Source organism: Rhinatrema bivittatum, chromosome 16 (genome assembly GCF_901001135.1).
Source record: "Rhinatrema bivittatum chromosome 16, aRhiBiv1.1, whole genome shotgun sequence".
NCBI classification, from domain to species: domain Eukaryota; kingdom Metazoa; phylum Chordata; class Amphibia; order Gymnophiona; family Rhinatrematidae; genus Rhinatrema; species Rhinatrema bivittatum.
In genome coordinates this window covers 8,246,494-8,266,368 of record NC_042630.1, presented here as the reverse complement: position 1 = coordinate 8,266,368, position 19,875 = coordinate 8,246,494, and the positions used below count along the sequence as shown (strand labels likewise).

The following is a 19,875-nucleotide window of genomic DNA, read 5'->3' as shown; positions in this document are numbered from 1 at the left end:
AAGTCCTGATTGGCTAAAGGTAAAACATTTCCCCCTCCGTTTGTGATTTTGTACTAAACCGCACACATTCGAGAAGCCGAGCTGGGATAAGATCCTGCTTCGTTTGTCTGGCAGTGAACGCTTAGCTCACTCAGGATGAACAACCTTCTCCCCTGGTTTTTCATTTTCTCTCTATTTCTAGGTATGGGAATTAGCATTTTGCGTTGTTGCTGTTCTGGATATTTTTGAAGTTGTGATGTGCCTTATAGAATAAAATATAAAGGTCTGCAAGGCACCATCGATAAATGAGCGTCTGTCCGTCTAACACTGACGAGTAATGCATGCAGAGTGACATTATTCGCTTCTTATTTTCCAGTTGCCATCTTGTCCGATTCGGTTGAACAAGCGCAGACGGAGATGTCAGGTAAAGAAGGCGAGAGGAAGGTTTTCGGCTGCGGATACACAAGCAGCTCCTCCTATCCTTGCCTTTTCTGGTACGTGCGATATCCGCACCGAGCTTTTCAGTACATCCTGCGGGAGCCGGGGGCACTGAGAGGCTGCAGCAGCCACAAAGCGGATTTCGCCAAGGGAAGATTCACAGCGTCCGCGGACTCCAGGTCCAGCAGCCTGACCATCTCGGATGTGGCTTTAGGAGACTCTGGCACCTATTACTGTGCCCTTGGCGACGACACACTGCGACTGAAGCAGGTTACAGCACCGTGCAAAAACCTCCAGTGCTGCACAGTGCAACACGATGTGACCAACAATAAAGCACACAACAAACATCGCCTGATTATTTTAAAATGTGCCCTAATATTGCACAGGTAGATCAAATTAATGTCAGTACTCATCTGTCTCATTCGTAGTCCATGGTTCTAGCTCTGTTTAAATCCTTCTCTCTGCTTATAATTTTCATGATTTGCAGTTGGTTGGTTTTGATAATAATAGAGAGAAGGAGAAGGATTATCATAATGAACCTTTCCATCTTTCTATGTATAATTAATGATAGAAGAAATGCCCCTCTTAGTCAAATATATTGGAACATTAAATTTGATAGATGTTATCGTCTGCTATGAATACTACCTCTGTAACCCCTCTTTAATTGTTGAATTAATGCTATGAAATAAAATAAATAAATCTCAAGGGAGCCTCAGGCTTTTAAAACTGACCAGCATTTTGTGGGAAATGGTCTTAAGGACTTAAGAAGTTGTCATGCTGGGTCAGACCGAGGGTTCAACAAGCCCAGCATCCTGTTTCCAACAGTGGCCAATCCAGGATACAAGAACCTGGCAAGTACCCAAACATTAAATAGATCCCTTGCTACTAATGCTGATAATAAACAGTGGTTATTCCCTAAGTTAACTTGATTAAAAGCAGTTTATGGAATTCTTCCCCAGGAACTTGTCCAAACCTTTTTTAAAACACAGTTATGCTAACTGCCTTAACCACATCCTCTGGCAATGAATTCCAGAACTTCTGCATTGAGTGAAAAAGAGTTTTCTCCAATTTGTTTTAAATGTGCTGCTTGCTAACTTCATGGAGTGCACTCTAGTCCTTGTATTTTCTGAAAGAGTAAATAACCGATTCACATTTATCTTTTCTAATCCTCTTGTGATTTTATACACTACTGTCGTCCTCCCCCCATAGACACAGAATGAAATATTTTGATTACAAGAGGAATCTGAGCGCTCACATATACTCCCCATACAATTTACATATCATATTACCCTTCTGAAAAAGAGCAAATGGTCCATCCAGTCTGCCCAGCAAGTTTCTTATGGTAGTAATTGCCACTCTATGCAGGATACCCTCAAGTGTCCACCAAGGGCAGTAACTGCTGCTTCTTGCAGGTTACCCCCATGTGTCTGTTAAGATTGAATAGTAACAGCTGCTCCGTGCCTTGCATTAAGCATAGTGATGCTTACAAGCAAAACCAAGCAACTGTCAAACCCATACCAAAATTACTGCAACATTTTTTATGTGGTGAGCAGCCTTCCTGGTAATTCAGACAATGCTGCTTCAACATTCTTTGCTTTTGGACTTGGCCGTAGAAGCTTTATCTCCAATGTCAGCATATCGATAGCCCAGACCATAAAAGTTGGGTCCTAGTGTTGACCGTCTTCAGAATTCAATATCCTTTTTTTCTGGCCACACCGTCAAAGCAAAGAGCCATATTGCAGTTGTTTCAAAATCATCAAGGCTATTTGGTTAAAGGTAGTAATCCCCATGCCGCTCTGTGCAGGGCACCCCCATGTACCCTTTTCTTCATTATAATCCTCAAGCCTTTAGGGATCCACAGTGCCTATCCCATGCCCTTTTACATTTGTTTCTGTTTTCTTCCTCACCATCTCCTCTGGAGGGGCATTTCATTCTTATTTCTTTGATGTTGATGTAATTGAGGACCCGAGCAGGAGTCTAATTATATCTAAACTACAGGATCCATTGCACTACACAGAAACAAACAGGCAAAGAAACGCAAAACTAAAACACTTATTAATATAACAAATACACTAACAGCTAGAGGGCAGTATTGTCTCACAGAAACAGCTGAAACTTTGCATTAGGATGACACGTAAGATTTATTAGATTTTTTGTTGTTTCTGGAATTACCTGCATTCCAACTGAAAAAAGCCGTCATGTCAGGGAATTGGGAACACATTACTGCTACTATGTGGAGTTTGAGGCCTTGGCTATTTATGACTTTTCCTTGAAGATTCTATCGTAAAGGACCAGCGTTCTGTGGGAAGCACAGTGGGGAAAAAATCCTCTCCTTTGCAGCTGCAAATCGATTTTAAAAAATGATAGCTGTGATTGGAAATGTCGATGTAATTTTAGCTCACAATGAAGAATCGCGCCTTTATTCTGAAAAACCTGTGGCCAGGGGAATGAAAAATTGCTATTCATCATTATGGCCACAGGAGGGCACTATTGATTTAGAATCTCAATCAGCATCGATTCTGCTATGCTTTGTAAAGCGATGTTGATTTTATCAGCGGAAATTTCATTTGACTAAAGTTACTTTTCTAACCTTTAAAGTTTATGTAGACTAAATGTGTTTCTCCTACAATAGTGAATCTACAAAAAAGTTTGTAAAATTCTGACTTGCTGGGATATTTAATCATTTATGTCTTCCTCCAGGTAATTATATCTAGAATATAAATTCAATACAAATGGAAAATTAGTTCTATGATTAAAGATTTCTGTACCACCATTGTCATTGCTCTCTGTGCCACTTGAGCAAGTCATAGCCAAACTTATGTTGCTAGTTCTCCATGGTGAGGCCCTTGTGGCCAAGTAATTTTTAGGAAAAACATTATGTACGTATACAGCACTGTATAAGAGCTAATCCTCCTTAAAATATCAGGTACAGTACTGCAATCTGCTGCTTCAGTGTCACGGCTCTTTCTTTCTCCTAGGTAAAGGTCTGAGAGTTTCCATTGAACTGGAAAAAAGAGGTGTATGTTTCATCTTCTTTAAAAAAAAATGTCCCCTAGGTTTTGGCAACACTACCTGGAACTTTCTCTCTTAAAGGGAAAAGGGAAATCCATACTCTGAGTAAGAATCAGAAGTTAGGGAAGAGAAGGACATACCTTATGAAACTGTTTCAAATAACAGATATTTCTTTTCCCCTTCCCTTTCATTCTGGCATGAAATACCTGTGCATTTTTCCCCTCATCTGCTCTGCAAATCATGTTTATGAATTCTTCTCTTGCTATATAATGGTGCACTGCTTTTGCTTCAGTCTGTATAATATTTATGACCATTAGATATTTTCAGGGTACATGCGTTGGAAATATGCTATATAACATTATTGAATTGTATTTTATTGTGGACTAAGAATAAATGCCAACTTTTCATGCCTATAGATACCCCCTTATAATCTATTGAAACAAACCAAACTTTATGAAATCTTATTTATTTATGCATCATTTATATTCTGCCAATTCACGGACAGTTCTCCAAAGAATACACCTTAGGACGTCTTCTCTGAAGTTAATCAGGAAACGGTTGTCACGTGCTTCATGCAAATACAGCCAGAGGCATAACACAGACCACTTTTAGGGCAAGATACAGGAGGTTAGGGTATGAAGCAAATATAAGTTCTATCAGCTGTCAAAATGAAGTTGCCCAGCGTCTTAGCGATCCTCATTGTTTTAATGTGCCTGAGTGAGTAGCCACAGTACTATAGCTAGTAAAAATATCATAAGGAAGGTGTGAGTGTGAATGGTTCTACTAAAACAGATTTCTATCCTTTCTAAGGGCCTTCTTTGTGCCTATATTTAGGGAAAGAATGCAAAAGTTAAAGAGCAAAGATGTATATGTAGCCATACGCTCCACAAAATAATATATTTCTGTCTGTCTATCAGGTATACACGTTATTTATTCCTTGTACTTTATCATTGCTTTCAACTTTTCTCTCCTACAGGGTTCAGTAACCAGCAAGACAGGAATAGTGTCACGCAATCCCAATCAGAGCTTGAAGAAAGCGAAAGTAACTCCGTATCCCTGGAATGCACTTATACCACAAGCTATTCTTACTATAACTTGTTATGGTACAAACAGTATCCTGGAGGAACATTATCTATACTCTTTGCACAATATTCGGAAGGCTCGGAGTCTAATAAAGCTGGGAATCGATTTTTGGTTGACTTCAGAAAATCTACTGGATCCATCAGTTTAAAAATTTCAGGTCTCCAGCTGGGGGACTCTGCAATGTACTTCTGTGCTTTGGGAGGCCACGGCGACAGAATGCACATGGACTCTAATGCAAAAACCTTTTCAGAAACACAGCTGCAAGCCAAGCCGGGGCAGGACACAGCACATACCCTGTTCTTACACTGTAGGCACCTGTTAAACGTTTCCAAGTTAAACTTATAACGAAGAGAGAAATTGTGACCACAAGCACTTCTTTAGAAGAAATGAACTAATGCACAACTGGAACCTAAAATACTTAACTGCAGTCCGCTTGACAGTGGCAGGACGACACTGTTGATTCAATTATATTATGAAGGCTGAAGTAGTATACATTTATATTTTAATTATTTAATACATACATTTATCAGTAAAGCTGATGCATAGTTACCTAGTCAACCAGAATAGATGGAATATAATTTTGGCTAAATTTTAAAAACTTCTGTAGTCACAGTTAAGCCATTCTCCATCTTTAGTTTTTCAATTTGAAGGGATTGTTAACAAAGTTAAGAATTCAGCTGTTGTAATGGATTCTGAAATTTCCTTTAAACCACAAATCAAAGCAGTTGTGCAAAATGCTTTTATTATTATTATTATTATTATTATTATTATTATTATTATTATTATTATTTAAACTGTGTAGTTTGAGGAAAATGAAACCATACCTTGAGCCTACTAATTTCAGAACTATTCTTCAAGCATTGGCTCTCAACGATTTGGATTACTGCAACTCTTCCTCACTACACTCTCAAAGCGATTCAGAATTTTTCTGCCCGAATTCTGACTGGGACATCTTGATCTGATCATATTTCACAAGCACTTCTTACCCTCCACTGGTTTCCTGTTACATGGTGAATCCAGTTTATGGCTCTAAGGGCCTCAGCAAGGAGGCCCCTCTGGGCATCAACCCACTCCTCGAAATCTACCACCCATCAAGAGCACTTTGATCTGCTGATAAACTCCTAGGATGACCAGAATAAATCCATCTGGTGAGAGAATGTTTGCCACAATAGCACTGGCAAGGTGGAATAAACTACCAGAGGCTGCAAGGAAAGAGCCAAGTGTGAAATCATGTAGGAAACAACTTAAAGCTTTTCTTTTTACAGAGGCATTCAGGATTATGTAATTGTTTCTCCTGGCTTTATATATAATATATTTTTATTTTTATAATTCTATGTTTTTATTTGATTACTACACTTTTGTTTGTCTGATTTCCAATGTTTTATTATATTTTTATTTATCCTACTTATTGTAGTTTTCTTTTTATTGAAGTTATGTTTTAATATTATGGTAATAGAGGGGGCGATTTTGACAATTATCTTTTGAGAAGGGAACAGAAATGGATACATTACTTTGACACCGTAGCCCCGAAGGGCTTAAATAGAGAAATCGATTGGTCCGTTTTCTAGCCCTTTGCATTGTGGGAGGAGTAGTTCTATAATGAATGTATTTTGGATGGGATATCCGGTGACGTATGCAGATATGGCAAGATTTAAATGGCAAAGGCAAGGGCTGTCTCTATGGACGCGGTGGCGCCATTTTTTGAATGTGTTGGAGGAGAGGGTTGCGCCGTCTGGGTGAGTTTGCTTCCCTTTCTTTTTCTTTCTCGTAGTTAGGAATAAGTTTCCCATGCATTTAGGAAAATTGCTTAAAAAGTGGTATATATTACAAATTTCCTCCCTTTTTTCCTGTGAGTTTGTAGATCTGAGTTGTTCTTATTTTGTTTTTAAGGACTGGAGAATATTGGCCTTTAAAGAAAATTTAAGAGAATCCCCTGAAGAAGATTGTGCATCAATCGAAACATGAATCATGTCGGGATAATCTTGAATGAAAAATTTTGAACTGCATTCCATGAGCCTTTTTGGCCACATCTTACTAAGCGGCTAAGTATTCGTTTTTCCAACATTTTTCAATGTGGAAATTTTAATGGTTTTGAGTTAGTTTAAATGTGGGAATTATAGCACTTTTTCAAGAGCCTGTTTGAAAAACGTTTTTTGGTGGTTTAAATAATTGGTTAACAATTGGTTATAAAAAGTTTTTTTTGAGATTAAAGAAAAATCTAGCAATATGACAATAAATGATTAAACATAACACACCTCTTTATAGGCTGATTACGGCTTGCGGCCCATTGTGCGGCGAGAGGCCGCAGACTGAAAATTTTAAAGTGATCTGAAAATGTAAAAGCACATTTTCTGATATCACATTAAAGGTGGGGGTGGAAGGGAAATAGAACCAAGAGCTAAGAGAAACAGATAAGTATGAGAGAAAATATGTGTGAAGCTTGCTGGGCAGACTGGATGGGCCATTTGGTCTTCTTCTGCCGTCATTTCTATGTTTCTATGTTTCTATGATCATTTATGATATTGTCATTTGCTTTCATATAAAAAGTGGTCTTTATATAATTTACCTGTTTTGTTAGATTTACATAATTGGATAGTTTATCCTTTTTCCTCTCTTTTTGGTTTGTGATATTAATATTATGGATGTCATTTTCCTAAGTTGCTTAAGTCTTTGGATTTGTTTTAAAATAAATAAAATAAAATAAGATAAATCTATTAGTATGCTGGATGCAACATCAGGAGTGGGACTTAAACAATTCTTTAGTCTGAATATTAGGATTTTTTAACCCACAAGCAATAGATATAATTACCTTGAATAATGGTTGGTATTTTTTATGATTGTGATACTGCACACTTATAAACATTGAGGTGATATACACAATGCTACACTTTTCTGACCACTTAATTCACATGAACACATTGTTAAAAACTGTTTCATGTATAATAGGGATATGTTAAATGTATATATTTTTAATGTGCAAGAGAAAATACTTATACAAACCTATATTCACTGACCAATTCATCTATATATTGAATTCTTAGACAGCACTCTTTCAATCCCAATTCCACCAGCCAATCATAAACATAACCTCAGATAATCCCTTCTCTATGCCAACTACTATTAATCCTCTCTCTTAGGCTCTCCAGTGCCTCTTCTTGTTGCCCAGAACACATGACCTGTGCATCTCCCAAGGCATATAGCATCACGCATGTGGCCAATGACATGGCCTTCACCACAACTGATGCCACTGTCACCATTATGACATCAAATCCAGAGCCCCTACCATTCACTGCTGTTACACCTGATGTGGCATGTTTTTATGGTGCCAACACTCCTGGCACTGGTACAAACCATCTACTCAGCAATGTGACCACTGACTCTCTCCAAGCCTAAAGCCCAACATGGTTCAAAATCACAGCTTGACTTTATAAGATCCTGTCTGTTCAAGGCAGACAATATCTTCAGTTCTGGTCACTGCATCTAAAAAATGATAGCAGAACTGGAAACGTGCAAAGTAGGGTAACAGAAATGATAAATGGGATGAAACGATTCCCTTATGATGAGAGGCTTGGAAAAGAGATAATGGAGTGTAGACATGATAGAAGTTTATAAAACATGAGTGGGGTGGAAAGGGTAAATAGAGGACAGTTATTTATCTTTTCAAATAATACTAAAATAAGAAGACACTCCATGAAACTAAGAAACAGCAGTTTATAAAACAAATTGTATAAACTACTTTTCACTCCGCATACAGTCAAGCTGTGGAATCTATTGAAATAAGGAGTAGTCAAGATAAGTATAACAACGTTTAAAAGAGGTTTGCACAAGTTATTGGGAAAAAAACAATTTTAAGCCAGGTAGAATTGAGAAAACCTTCATTTTCCCTGGGAATGAATAACAAATCTATTTTTTAAATTTTTTTTTTTTTTAGGATCTGTCTGGTGCTTCTGACCCAGACTGGACACTGTTGAGGACAGGATGTTGAACTCGATAGACTTTGGTCTTGCGCTTATCCGTAGTATTGACGTGTGGATACTGACATATTGTGGCCATTTCCGGTATAGCAGCTCCCTGTGATTCCAGTACAGACAAATAATGAGAGTACTATAAAAATATATATCATTTTTTCTAGAATCACCTAACTAGGGATAGGAAGGAAATAAGATTCAATATTTATATATTTTCAGTTTATAAACACTTGTCTCCGAAGAACAAATCTTGGTATCTGGAGCTACTAGAACTCACCTCTTAACTGCTACAATGTGAATGCCAGACTTGTGGCTATATATAATTTTTTCTTGTAAATGTCATTGTCAATTTCTTTGTCATGCAGGGTTTTTTTGTTGTTTTTTTTTACCAAGTTTCTGCTTGCAAAATTTCTTTGTGAATTTTCCAAATTTCTAGAAAAATAAAGCCTAGGCCAAAAGATACACATATTGGGGCAGATTTTAAAAGGGTTACGCACGTAATATACGTGCGTAACCCTTTAAAACCCCTTCTGTGCGCGCCGAGCCTATTTTGCATGCGCAAGCCCCTGGATGCGTGTATGTCCCAGGGCTTGCAAATAGGGGCGGGGCAAGGGCATGGCCAGAGCCTCCAGGCACAGCTGCCATTTGCCGCTCTGGCCGGGATCACGGGCCAGCCATCAGCCGGCACATGTAAGCTACGCCTGCCGGGAGGCGCAACTTACCTAACAAAGGTAAGGGGGGGGGGTTCTAGGTTTGGGCTGGGGGGCGGGTTAGGTAGGGGAAGGGAGGGGAATGTGGGGGGAGGTGGAAGGAAAGATCCCTCCGAGGCTGCTCTGATTTCGGAGCGGCCTTGGAGGGAACATAGGAAGGCTGCATAGCTCGGCGCGCGCAAGTTGCACAAGTTGCGCGCGCCGACCTTGGATTTTATAACATGGGCACGGCAGTGCGTGCATGTTATAAAATCAGGTGTAGATTTGTTCGTGCTGGGTTGTGAAGCAGACCGATGAGTGGGCAGTTTGCAATTCTTTTTCCAGATCTATAAAGATACCACTTAATGTTCCCCTCACACCACATATGAGAGTGTCAATGATGGTCCTATAAAGATTCTTTAAGGTAGGGACAGTGAAAATGTCACATTTCCTTTATTCACGCACAGAATATGCTCTGACAAAAGAAAAGTTCCTGACTTAAATTGCAGGTTCTAAAACTGATTACAAATGTCTGTCATTGGAAGATAAATATTAAGCTTGCTTCATTCATTTCACCATTAGTCTGAATTTTAGATAACATAGTATAAAAATGTTTTAATAAATAAATGTGTGTGATACTTTTGTAATTCATAATTTGCAAATACTTTTTGTCTCTAAATTGCTTTTTATTGCAAGCCTTCCTGGGGGTGCATGGGTGAATGGGAGCCTGCTTGGGGAGGGGGGGGAGTTACAGCCTACCTGATGGGGATGAGTGTGTGAGTGGGAGTCTGTGTGTTTGTGTGAGAGAGGTAGCTTGTATATGAGAGTGAGAGACTGTGTGTATGTATGAATGGAAGTGGGAGCAGGAACCTGCATGTGAGACAGAGTGTGTGTGTGTGTATGTTTGTGGGAGTGGGCGCCTGTGTGCAAGAGAGCATGTAAGAGTGTGGGGAGGCAGTGGAAACCTGTGTGTATGTGAAAGAGAGCATGGAAGTGTTGAATCCTATGTGAGGGAAAGCATGTGTGTGTGAGAGATCATCTGAGAGAGTGTGTGTGTGTGTGTGTGTGTATGAAGGAGGAAGGAAAGAGCCAGACAGAATAAAAGAGACCCTGGAAAAGGAACAAGGAAAAGACAGACAAGGGGGAAAAAGAGATTGGGACCAAATGATTAGAAAAATAAGATCAGAGAACAAAGGTAAAAAATAAGGGGCAGATTTTAAAACATACGCGTGGGTGTACATTTGTGCGTGCAATCTGGCACGCACAAATGTACGCCCGGTTTTATAACATGTGCAAATAAATGTATTTGCTTATAGCTTCAAAGTTTCAGTGTTACTTTCACAAAGTGGATGCAGTTTTTAGAGATGCTTTTCCAGATTTAAGCGATATGTAAATAAATAATTCTGCCCACTGGGTGTCACTACGATTCAAGAATCACCAACCTCTAGTTAATCAACTGTTAACATCAAAAGCCTATTAAGGAAAGGAGACAGAATTCAGAATCTCTCTCACTCTCTCACACACACACAAACATTTAAGCGTCACCAGAAGGTGGGGAAAATATCTTGAGTCATTTTAAGATGCAGAAAATCAAAATTGAGTAACTTAATTGGACTTGCCAGTGGAAGAGGTTGGCCTATTATCAACAGCGCTTTCATATTCTGTACCATGGTATTTCTTAATTCTCTTTAAACTAAATACAATTTCCCTAGTAAACATGTTTTCCATCTGTAAGCTTGAGACATTTCTGATGGTCCTTCTATTCTCATTCATACTGTGTAAGTTTGATTTTTGTTTTCTTCTTTTATAGAAAAAAATAAGATTGTATTGACATTTTATAAATTAAATGTATGGTCTATACAGAATTACTTTGGTGTTTCATTAATCTTTGATGCTTACAGGTTGTGACCTTTAGATTTAATGCATCTTTGACAGTCTAAGAGTTCTGAATCTATGCACCGAAAGGATGAAAAACGAAGTAATAGGTTTATAAGAGAAAACGACACCTCTTCTTAATTCTGACCAAAGGGTACTTGACTGGTGTGACAAATTACATGGTAAACGATGTAGTTGAGATGAAAGTAATACAAGCATTTGTCGAAGCTTGCCATTTGACAGCCTTTGTTGGGATAAATTATTTTATTTATAGATTTTTATATTCCACTGTAGGTATTTCTCTGTCCCCAGACGGCTCACAAGCTGTTTGTACCTGAGGCAATGGAGGGTAAAGTGTCAGAAAGAAAAGTATTTTAGCGCACTCCATCTGTGTTCTTGGCCAGTCCTCAGGTTCCTGCCATTGCTCTTCCCTCTGAAATCTCCTGCCTTCACACTTTGACCAACTCCAGATCCATGCACTGGGGATCAGGGGAAGCCATCGGGAAATACCCTCTGCCTCTCTGCTCATCACAGACCGAACCCCCAAATGCTGGAGTCTTCCTACTATTGGTTTGTAGGGGACACGGTGAATCAGAAAGGAAGAAATAAAACCCGACTCACTGTCTCTAAATAACACAGTCCCAAGTTTGGATTTCTCTCAGGGTATTTTTTTCTGTGTTTTCATAGATTGGTGCCACAAGTGGTGCTTCCATTGGTCCTCTTCTGAATTTACTAAACATTCTCCTCTCACCAGGTTCCTGTATTGAATTGATTGCGTCTGCTCTCTCTTCTCTGTTGGTCATCATTAGTCATTTTCGGCCTGATTCGATTTTAGGTTTTAAAATCGGGAGCTGATGCCTGACCGCTCCCTATTTTACTTTAAAGAGTTTTAGGTGCGGTGATGTCCTCTACCACAGGGAAACGACTGCATCAACCGGTCTGGTCTCCCGATCCTCAGTTGTTTTTGATTGTTTTGTTTTTTAATACCTTTGGATGTGTTATGTGTCTTACTGTCTTCCGTGCCGGCACTCGATTTTACATTTTATTGGAGTAAGACGAAGATTATTCTGCGTTTCTAGCTTTAGCTTTCCAATTAACCTGCCATAGTACCTGCTAATTAGAAAAGCTTCACCAGGATGGAAATGCTGCTCAGGCTTTGCCACTATCTTTGATGAAGGGCAGCAGCCGAGCCCTGCGCATTCCTGTCGCATAAAAGGAGTGGGAGAAAAAAAATAAATAAATTATTTTATTTCACTATCTCGGAGGGTTTAGAAGAAAGATGTCTTCATATTGTGAATCAGAGAATAATCTGAAAAGTATTCGCGTTTTTATACCCCTAATCTGTAAGAGTTCCAAGATTTCTTCAGATTAGCAGAACTAGAAAAACTGTCAATATATATATATATATCTATAGATATATATAGATATCTATCTATATAGATATATATAGATATCTATCTATATAGATATATATAGATATCTATCTATATAGATATATAGATATCTATCTATATAGATATAGATATAGATAGATATATAGAGATAGAGATAGAGATATAGATATAGAGATATAGATATATAAATGGACGGGACACCAAAATGCCAAATCGCATTACTGTTCTCATTGTTTTCTAGGTGGCCAAAGTAGCATGGAAGTCAATCAGCCACCTGCTCTGAAGTCCAGGGTGGGGAGTATGGTAGAAATCCCCTGCAACCACAGTGTCAGCAACTACAACCTCATGTGCTGGTACAGGCACTTCCCAGACACCGCTCCAGAGGTCATAATCCAGGGGTACGGCTCGACTGAAGATGGGAGATATCACATGTCCGTTAACGCTGTACAATTGTCCAGCACCCTGATCATCAACCAGCTGGAGACTGGAGACTCTGCGGTCTATTACTGTACTGTGAGGGTGCATGTCACAGTGAAGGAAGCAGCAAAGACACAAGCACAAAAACAGTGCCTCTACCATGACTGAAAACCTTAGCCTTCACCTGTAAAGGTCCTACAGTGTAACCCCAACTACCTCATACCCTTGGTAAATTATTATTTCACAATTACATGAAGACCTGCATTACCCCCCTGGTAAATAAATTAGCTGAATTATTGTTAGCTATCAGAATATATTATAATAGCTCTAAGAATATCAGCTTTGATTCACCCTATACAATATAGGGTGAACAGACTATACAATACAGTATTTAGAGAGATATGGGAACATTGGTGACTTACTGAACACAAATGTCTTAAATGGTGTTGTATCTTCAGTTTGATTTTATTTGAGCGATTTAAGAACAATTAACAGTCAAAATAATTATAACTGATATATTTTTAGAGTTAATATAATACATTTATGATAGCTTTCCAGAGTCATATTCCCACCCTCAGGTCAATGAAAAAATATCCCTTGTTTTATTGAATTTCAATAGTACGGAATGAACTAGGCATGAGATACCTGAATATGCATAATTCTGGAAAACTAGTCACAGACGTATTAAGTTGGTTCAACAAAAACATATCATCTACAAATTATTTGTTGGTTCTCATGTCTAGGTATTCAAGTGAATAAACACGGTAACCACACCACACCACTTTATTTTGCTTTTTAAGGAACATCCAATACATGCCAGATGACATAATATCGGTATTGGCAGAGTTACACTGGCTCCCCATTAATTTGAGAATGCTTTATAAATTAGCCGTTATCATCTTTAATTTATTAAAATAAACCATCAGAACTGGTTAATTCTCTGTTTTGAAAATCTACACACCACCCAGGACCCCAAGATCAGCGCAGAAAATCTTCTTGAAGTTCCAACTTTGAAACTGATACATTTAAATATCACTAGAGACCAGACTTTTTCTGTGGCCGGTCCATTATTTTGGAATTCATTCCCTAACAAGATAAGAACCCTGTCCAGTGTAAAATCTTTTTAAAAGACACTTGAGATTTGTTTAAGAGAGCCTACCCAACGATCTGTTGAATCTTCTTTATATGCATACTGGAGCCCGAGCTGTATTATATTGATTCTCTGTTTTAATTTTGATGACTATGTACATAATTAATTCCGTCCTTTTAGCTGATTATGTATGTTTTATGTTTGTAAACCGCTATGAAATTTGTATGAAGTACGCGGTATATAAATGTCAAACTAAACATATCAGTAGTAATACTAAATCAATAGCTCTCTATCTGTGAATTGAATATACATTTAAAAAGTTAGGTTATAAAAAAGACGCAGTGACTGGTCTGATCTGAATTTATATTTGAAATGTAAGTATTGTGTAGCCTAGAGTTCAGTAGCACAGAAAGATTTGCGCCCCAAGATGGCCCGTGTTACTGAAACATCGGTGGAGAGAGAGCTGGAGAGTCTGGTTTGGTAATTCCACGCATTATATTTCCACCATTTTAAATTCAAGATCGCCAATTTGTCTATCCCTCCCCCCCGCCCCCTTTCTTCCCTTCCAAACTGACACTGCCTCTCACTTTTAATAATTACCTCAGTAGTAAAGAAGACAATCAAAATGAATGAATAATTCCAACCCAGAACAGAAAACAGAGGATGATATTCGGCTTCTTCTTTTAGAAACACGGGTTCAGTTACTTCTTCTCATCTTATAATGCTGTCGACTTCCTCCGAAGGATATGAGACCCGGGCAATAGAATCCTTGGAAAAAGATTAAGGAAATCCTCACAAAGACAGTTGACGTTACTCCAGCAGGAGAAGATACGGCAAAACATAACCTTTCACAAAATCATGTTCTCCATTATAGGTGTTAAAGACAAGTAACCATTTATCTAAATCAGCAGAGTTGATCATAATGACCACAAATATATGTGAATCTGAACAGTACATGTAGTAGGACTTTAACTAGGCCCACACTGGCAAAGCAAGGAACAGGAGCATTCTGAATATGCTGTGGGGAGGAATGAGTGAGTAGTTTGCCTGTTGAGTCGGTTCTTCATGTTGCAATGTGTGTAGTTGGAGGCAATGCATTGTGTAGCCCACTTCCAAGAGTTCATGCATCTTGGTTTTTATCAATCTCTTTGACAGCCAGCTATTTCTTCCTGCTGCCAAGTGCCATGGCAAACAAACTGTCACACAACAAGCAAATAGGAACACTACAGACAAAGACTTAACATTTAAAAGTTAGATAGATTTTCATGCTTTGCACCCACGTGCACATTTAGAATTACGGCAACGTTCCTGATCATAGTTCTGTTGTTATTTGCAATCACTCCGAGAGATCAAGCCATGTAAAACTATCTTCATCTATCGTGTATATTATGACCAGCGTGGGATCTTATGGTCATTAACGACCGTGCCAAAAGCTCCAACACCTTGAAAATTCTGGTGTTCAAAATAGGTACTAACACAGTGTGTTTAGTGTGCCCTAGAAAAGACAAGGCAGAAAGCAGGATTCAGTCATCACAATGTTTTAAGTGATGAAGGAAAGACCTAGACATTAGAAAGGAATCAATCTTTTCTGGCCTGAATCGAATCCAGAATCACATCTGTGAACTTTTGACTCGAACTGACCACTTTGAATCTAACTGTGCTTAGTTTAAAAATGTCTGGCTTGCTTGGGATGTATACTTGTTTCTGCCTGCTTGTTTGGTTACTCTAGTTTATCCCCTAGTTCCATGTAAACCGGCCTGATATGAATCCCATTCATGAAGTCCGGTAAAGAAATATGTTAAAATAAATAAATAAATAATAGAATATTATTTAAATGAGTTCCAAATAAGAGTTTACTAGGGTTTTGTTTTTTTTTGTTTGTTTGTTTGTTTGTTTTTAACCAAAACCGCTACTGGTGTATTTTTCTTGTGTACCTTTGCTGGAAGTAGTCTGAACGTGCATGTTTACATATGTGTGTGTCAAATTAGCAAATACACTTGTATTTAACTGTTGCCCCTTTAGTCAGTGGCCCGATCTTGCCTTGCTTTTTTTCCAGATGACAGAAATAGCTTCTGTTTCTACCTTTTGTGCTCTGCCTAGTAACATTATAAAGCGTTCTTGCATACAGGTAGATGCTTCAGTAATATAGTGAGTAGCTAACAGTTCAGAGAACAATTCACTGCATAACAGATGCTCGGGGAGTTTTATGTACCATGGACAGAAACCTGAATAGCAAGGAAGAACTCGAAACGGATTTTGAAGGAAAAGGAAAACAATAAGTAGATCTCAGCTTTAAAAGAATATTTCAAACTGATGAAGATGAGAACTCCAGTTGCATAAGTTTTTGTTTTTTTTCGTGGGGGAGCTAAGTTATGATGATGTGTGCATGTTGAAACCACTCTATTGCAGTCCTTAGAATTATAATAATCCAGTCCTGACTGCACTATTTATATTGGCCTACCAGCTGCAGAATGTGGCAGTTCGAGTTTTGACTGGTACCAGACCGAGAGCTCGTGTAACCCCTGTCCTGTAATTGTTTCTCTGGCTCCCTGTAGCTTGATGGATACAATTTAAGATCCTTACCAGGGTACACAAGTCCTCAATAAAGAGGCTCCATTGTGTGTTAACTCTGTTCTAAGGATTTATCATCAATCCTGCATGCTCTGACCTGGTGCCACCTAAGTTAATGCACTTGGCTGAGGCCTGAGAGAGGGCATTTTCAGTCCTTTACAATTCTCTTCCACTGTCCCTGAATGCTACTGAATATCTCAAACAATTTAAGAAGGTGCTAAAGGCACATTTTGCTAGCCATTTGATTTGACTGCATAATCTGACATTACCTGGCCAGCTCTCAGTCTATTTCAGAAGGAGCAATGTTGGATTGGTTAGTTTGATATTTTTATATAGTGTATGTTTACATTTTGCTTGTTTGCTTTTATTATGGATATTTTTCTGTAGCTCATTGTGACCTGCAGAGCAAGAGAAAAATAATAATAATAATAATATGGATATACAATGCCAACCCATAACTGCACAAAAACTTGCACATCCAAAAGCAAAACTAGTAGGAAAATATTTTTATATCAGAATGCACAGCTTTAATCATTTTTGGGGCAGATTTTACAATCTACGCCCGATTTTATAACATGCACGCACTGCCGTGCATGTTATAAAATCCAGGGTCGGCGCGTGCAAGGGTGTGCACAATTGTGCAACTTGTGCATGCCGAGCCACGCAGCCTGCATCCGTTCCCCCTGAGGTCGCTCTGAAATCGAAGCGGCCTCAGAGGGAACTTTCCTACCACCTCCTCCGCACCTTCCCTCCCTTCCCCTATCTAACCCACCCCCCAGCCCTACCTAAATCCCCCCTACCTTTATTTGAGAATTTACGTCTGCCTCTGGGGACGGTGGCTGTTCTGGAGGCCTCGGCCCCGCCCCCGGAATGCCCCTTTTTCGAAGCCCCGGGACATACACGTGTCCCAGGGCTTGTGCGTGCTGCTGAGCCTGTGCAAGATAGGCTAGGCTCGGCACGCGCAGGGGCAGCTTTTCGGAGTTTATGCGTGTAACCCTTTGAAAATCTGCCCCTTTAGATCTATCATGATTACTGTTGTTTAAAATGCAATTTTAAGTGTAACTCATCAGGTAAAATCAGTTTGGTGGTCAGACCTGTGCAGTGTATACATTAAGCATATAGCTAAGATTTACAGGGTAATGGGTGTAATTCTATTCTATGGGAACAGCTTTTTAAATCTACATTTATAGTTCAATGTGTTTTCAAATTTAGGCTGTGGATCATACTGATGTGAAACATTCATGAATTGGGTAGTTTATAATGACCAGTTCAGGCTGTAGTCTGTCAAGATGTTTTGATTACTAACTTGCCATAAAATCTAGCAAATGAGTTGTTAAACCAAACTGGCCATAGGAGGTCACTCTTGTTACATAGAAATAACCTTTGCTGTACTGTAACTGTCTGCTTCTGGCAATTGATTAAAAAAAAAAAAAAAAAAAAAAGCAATGCAGTAACCAATTTAGTTGGCAACAAAATTTTTTGAAAATTGGGAATCTCAATATTTCTCAGACTGGCTTACAGTTAATATTAGGATGTCTATTTTTTAACTATAGGAAATTTAAGAGGCTGCCTAGTTCAGATAGCAATTTTACTTGACAGAAATAAATATACATGTATGCCTTCATCGTGGTACAAGAACAACAAGTTACTGAAGACCAGGCACCAGAAAGTGTAAAACCTCTAAAATTACCATGTAATAGGGCAAAAAACAGTGGCAGCTTGTCTATTTTCAGAGAAGTTGTGCCTCCTGAGTGCCAATAGAATACATCATACCTAAGTTCTACATGACATCTCAGAAAGAGATATTCATCCCAAGAACTCAGAGGCAACATTTTCTAAGGATTGTTAAATCATAAAAATATAATCGAATGTTTGTCCAATAAAATGTATCCTAGCCTGCAAAATGTTTTGTAGACCCATACTGTGTTCAGAATGATGCAACATAATTTATTACGTATCTACATGGTTAAATTTGAGAGAACAATTTTGCACCTTTTATTTAGATACTGTAACTCCTCGGGGATTGAATTTAAAAACTGAATGGTATACAATTTAGCTATTATGGGTTTTGGTGCAGTTCATAATAGATAAGAACAATTCCCAGATGCGCCTACCTGGGCTTCTGGTATACACGTTGGCTCCAAAAATGTACAACGGTGACTGTGAGTAACGCTTCTTGCACAATGGTCATCCTCTTTTCCCCTAACATATATTAGTAGCCTTAACATGTCCTTTTCTGGGCCATGGTTATTCTGAGATATGCTGAGCAAAGAGAAAGAAGTGACCTTAGGGTAGCAGTAAGCAGATAATGCTTCGACTTTCAGAGATAAGAAGTAACAGTTTACACTTTTGGGGCAAAAAAGCACTCTGCTTATTAAGAGGGGCATAGTTTTTGTACTAACAAGCAGATTATAAGCCCTCACAGGCTAGAACACTATAAATAATATGTTTCTTAAATTTAAAACCTGACTCTCTCCTTTCCCTTTCACCAAGTAGGTTATCTTGGTGCCACCTCAATCATCTGATAAACTCCTTGGTTGAAACACTCCTCTCGTCATTATTTTACTTGTCCTGCTGCCGCTTAGACCTCAACCAAGCACCTGAAAATCCCAGCTTCTCAGATGAACCTGAGTGAGGAAAGTGTGAAGAATAGATCTTCAGGGATCCAGATTCTTATATTTTCAAGGGTTGCTGTAAGACTAGCTCTTTCCATAGTCTAAATTATCAGGTCATAAGAAGAATTTGCTTCTATAATAAATAATCTTAAATTTGCAAATAGGCTTTACCATAGCTACATGTCTTTCAGCATCTTTCTCTGTTTCTTCCATGCATATCGTCCAGCTATATGTTTGTTGCAGCAGTATTTACCCAATTCAGAGTCTTTTTATCCACTTGTTCTTCCTGTTGTGTAGGTTAGGTGAGGCCATTTTCTTTTCATAACAGTTTTACAATCTCTTTGCAGGTTACTACATAGTCAGGTGACAGTGTACAGTTAGAGTAGCTGGAAAGTTTTTGTAACGCAGAATATCACTGTGCGAATATACTTACCACAATGGTTGAAGCTTCTTCTTTTCCTATTCAAAACCACCAAGCATTACAATATGCTATAATAATGATCTTCATCTCACACGTCAACATATTCTATGCTCTCTAGCACCATCTCTCTCTCAATATTCATTTTCTCTCTTAATGATATGAAGATTGCTGGCTGTCATTATCCAATGGAAGTTACTGTACTCAGATCTGATATTTTTTTTTTTTGCATGATTCACATGGTAGTTATGCATCACCAAACATAACTGGTGTTTTGTGACATGATATGCCATGTGTTTTAGATTAATCAGTTATCAAAGGAATGT

General features: G+C 38.6%; 2 gene segments (V, D, J or C); both read left to right on the top strand.

Moving 5' to 3' along the window:
- Positions 1-83: 83 nt before the first annotated feature.
- Positions 84-1,067, top strand: LOC115078213. The segment is given in 2 exon segments: positions 84-181; positions 356-1,067. Coding segments are annotated over 2 exon segments (498 nt in total).
- A 9,731-nt stretch (positions 1,068-10,798) lies between these two features.
- On the top strand, positions 10,799-13,352 carry LOC115078214. The segment is given in 2 exon segments: positions 10,799-10,947; positions 12,680-13,352. Coding segments are annotated over 2 exon segments (405 nt in total).
- The last annotated feature ends 6,523 nt before the right edge of the window (positions 13,353-19,875 follow it).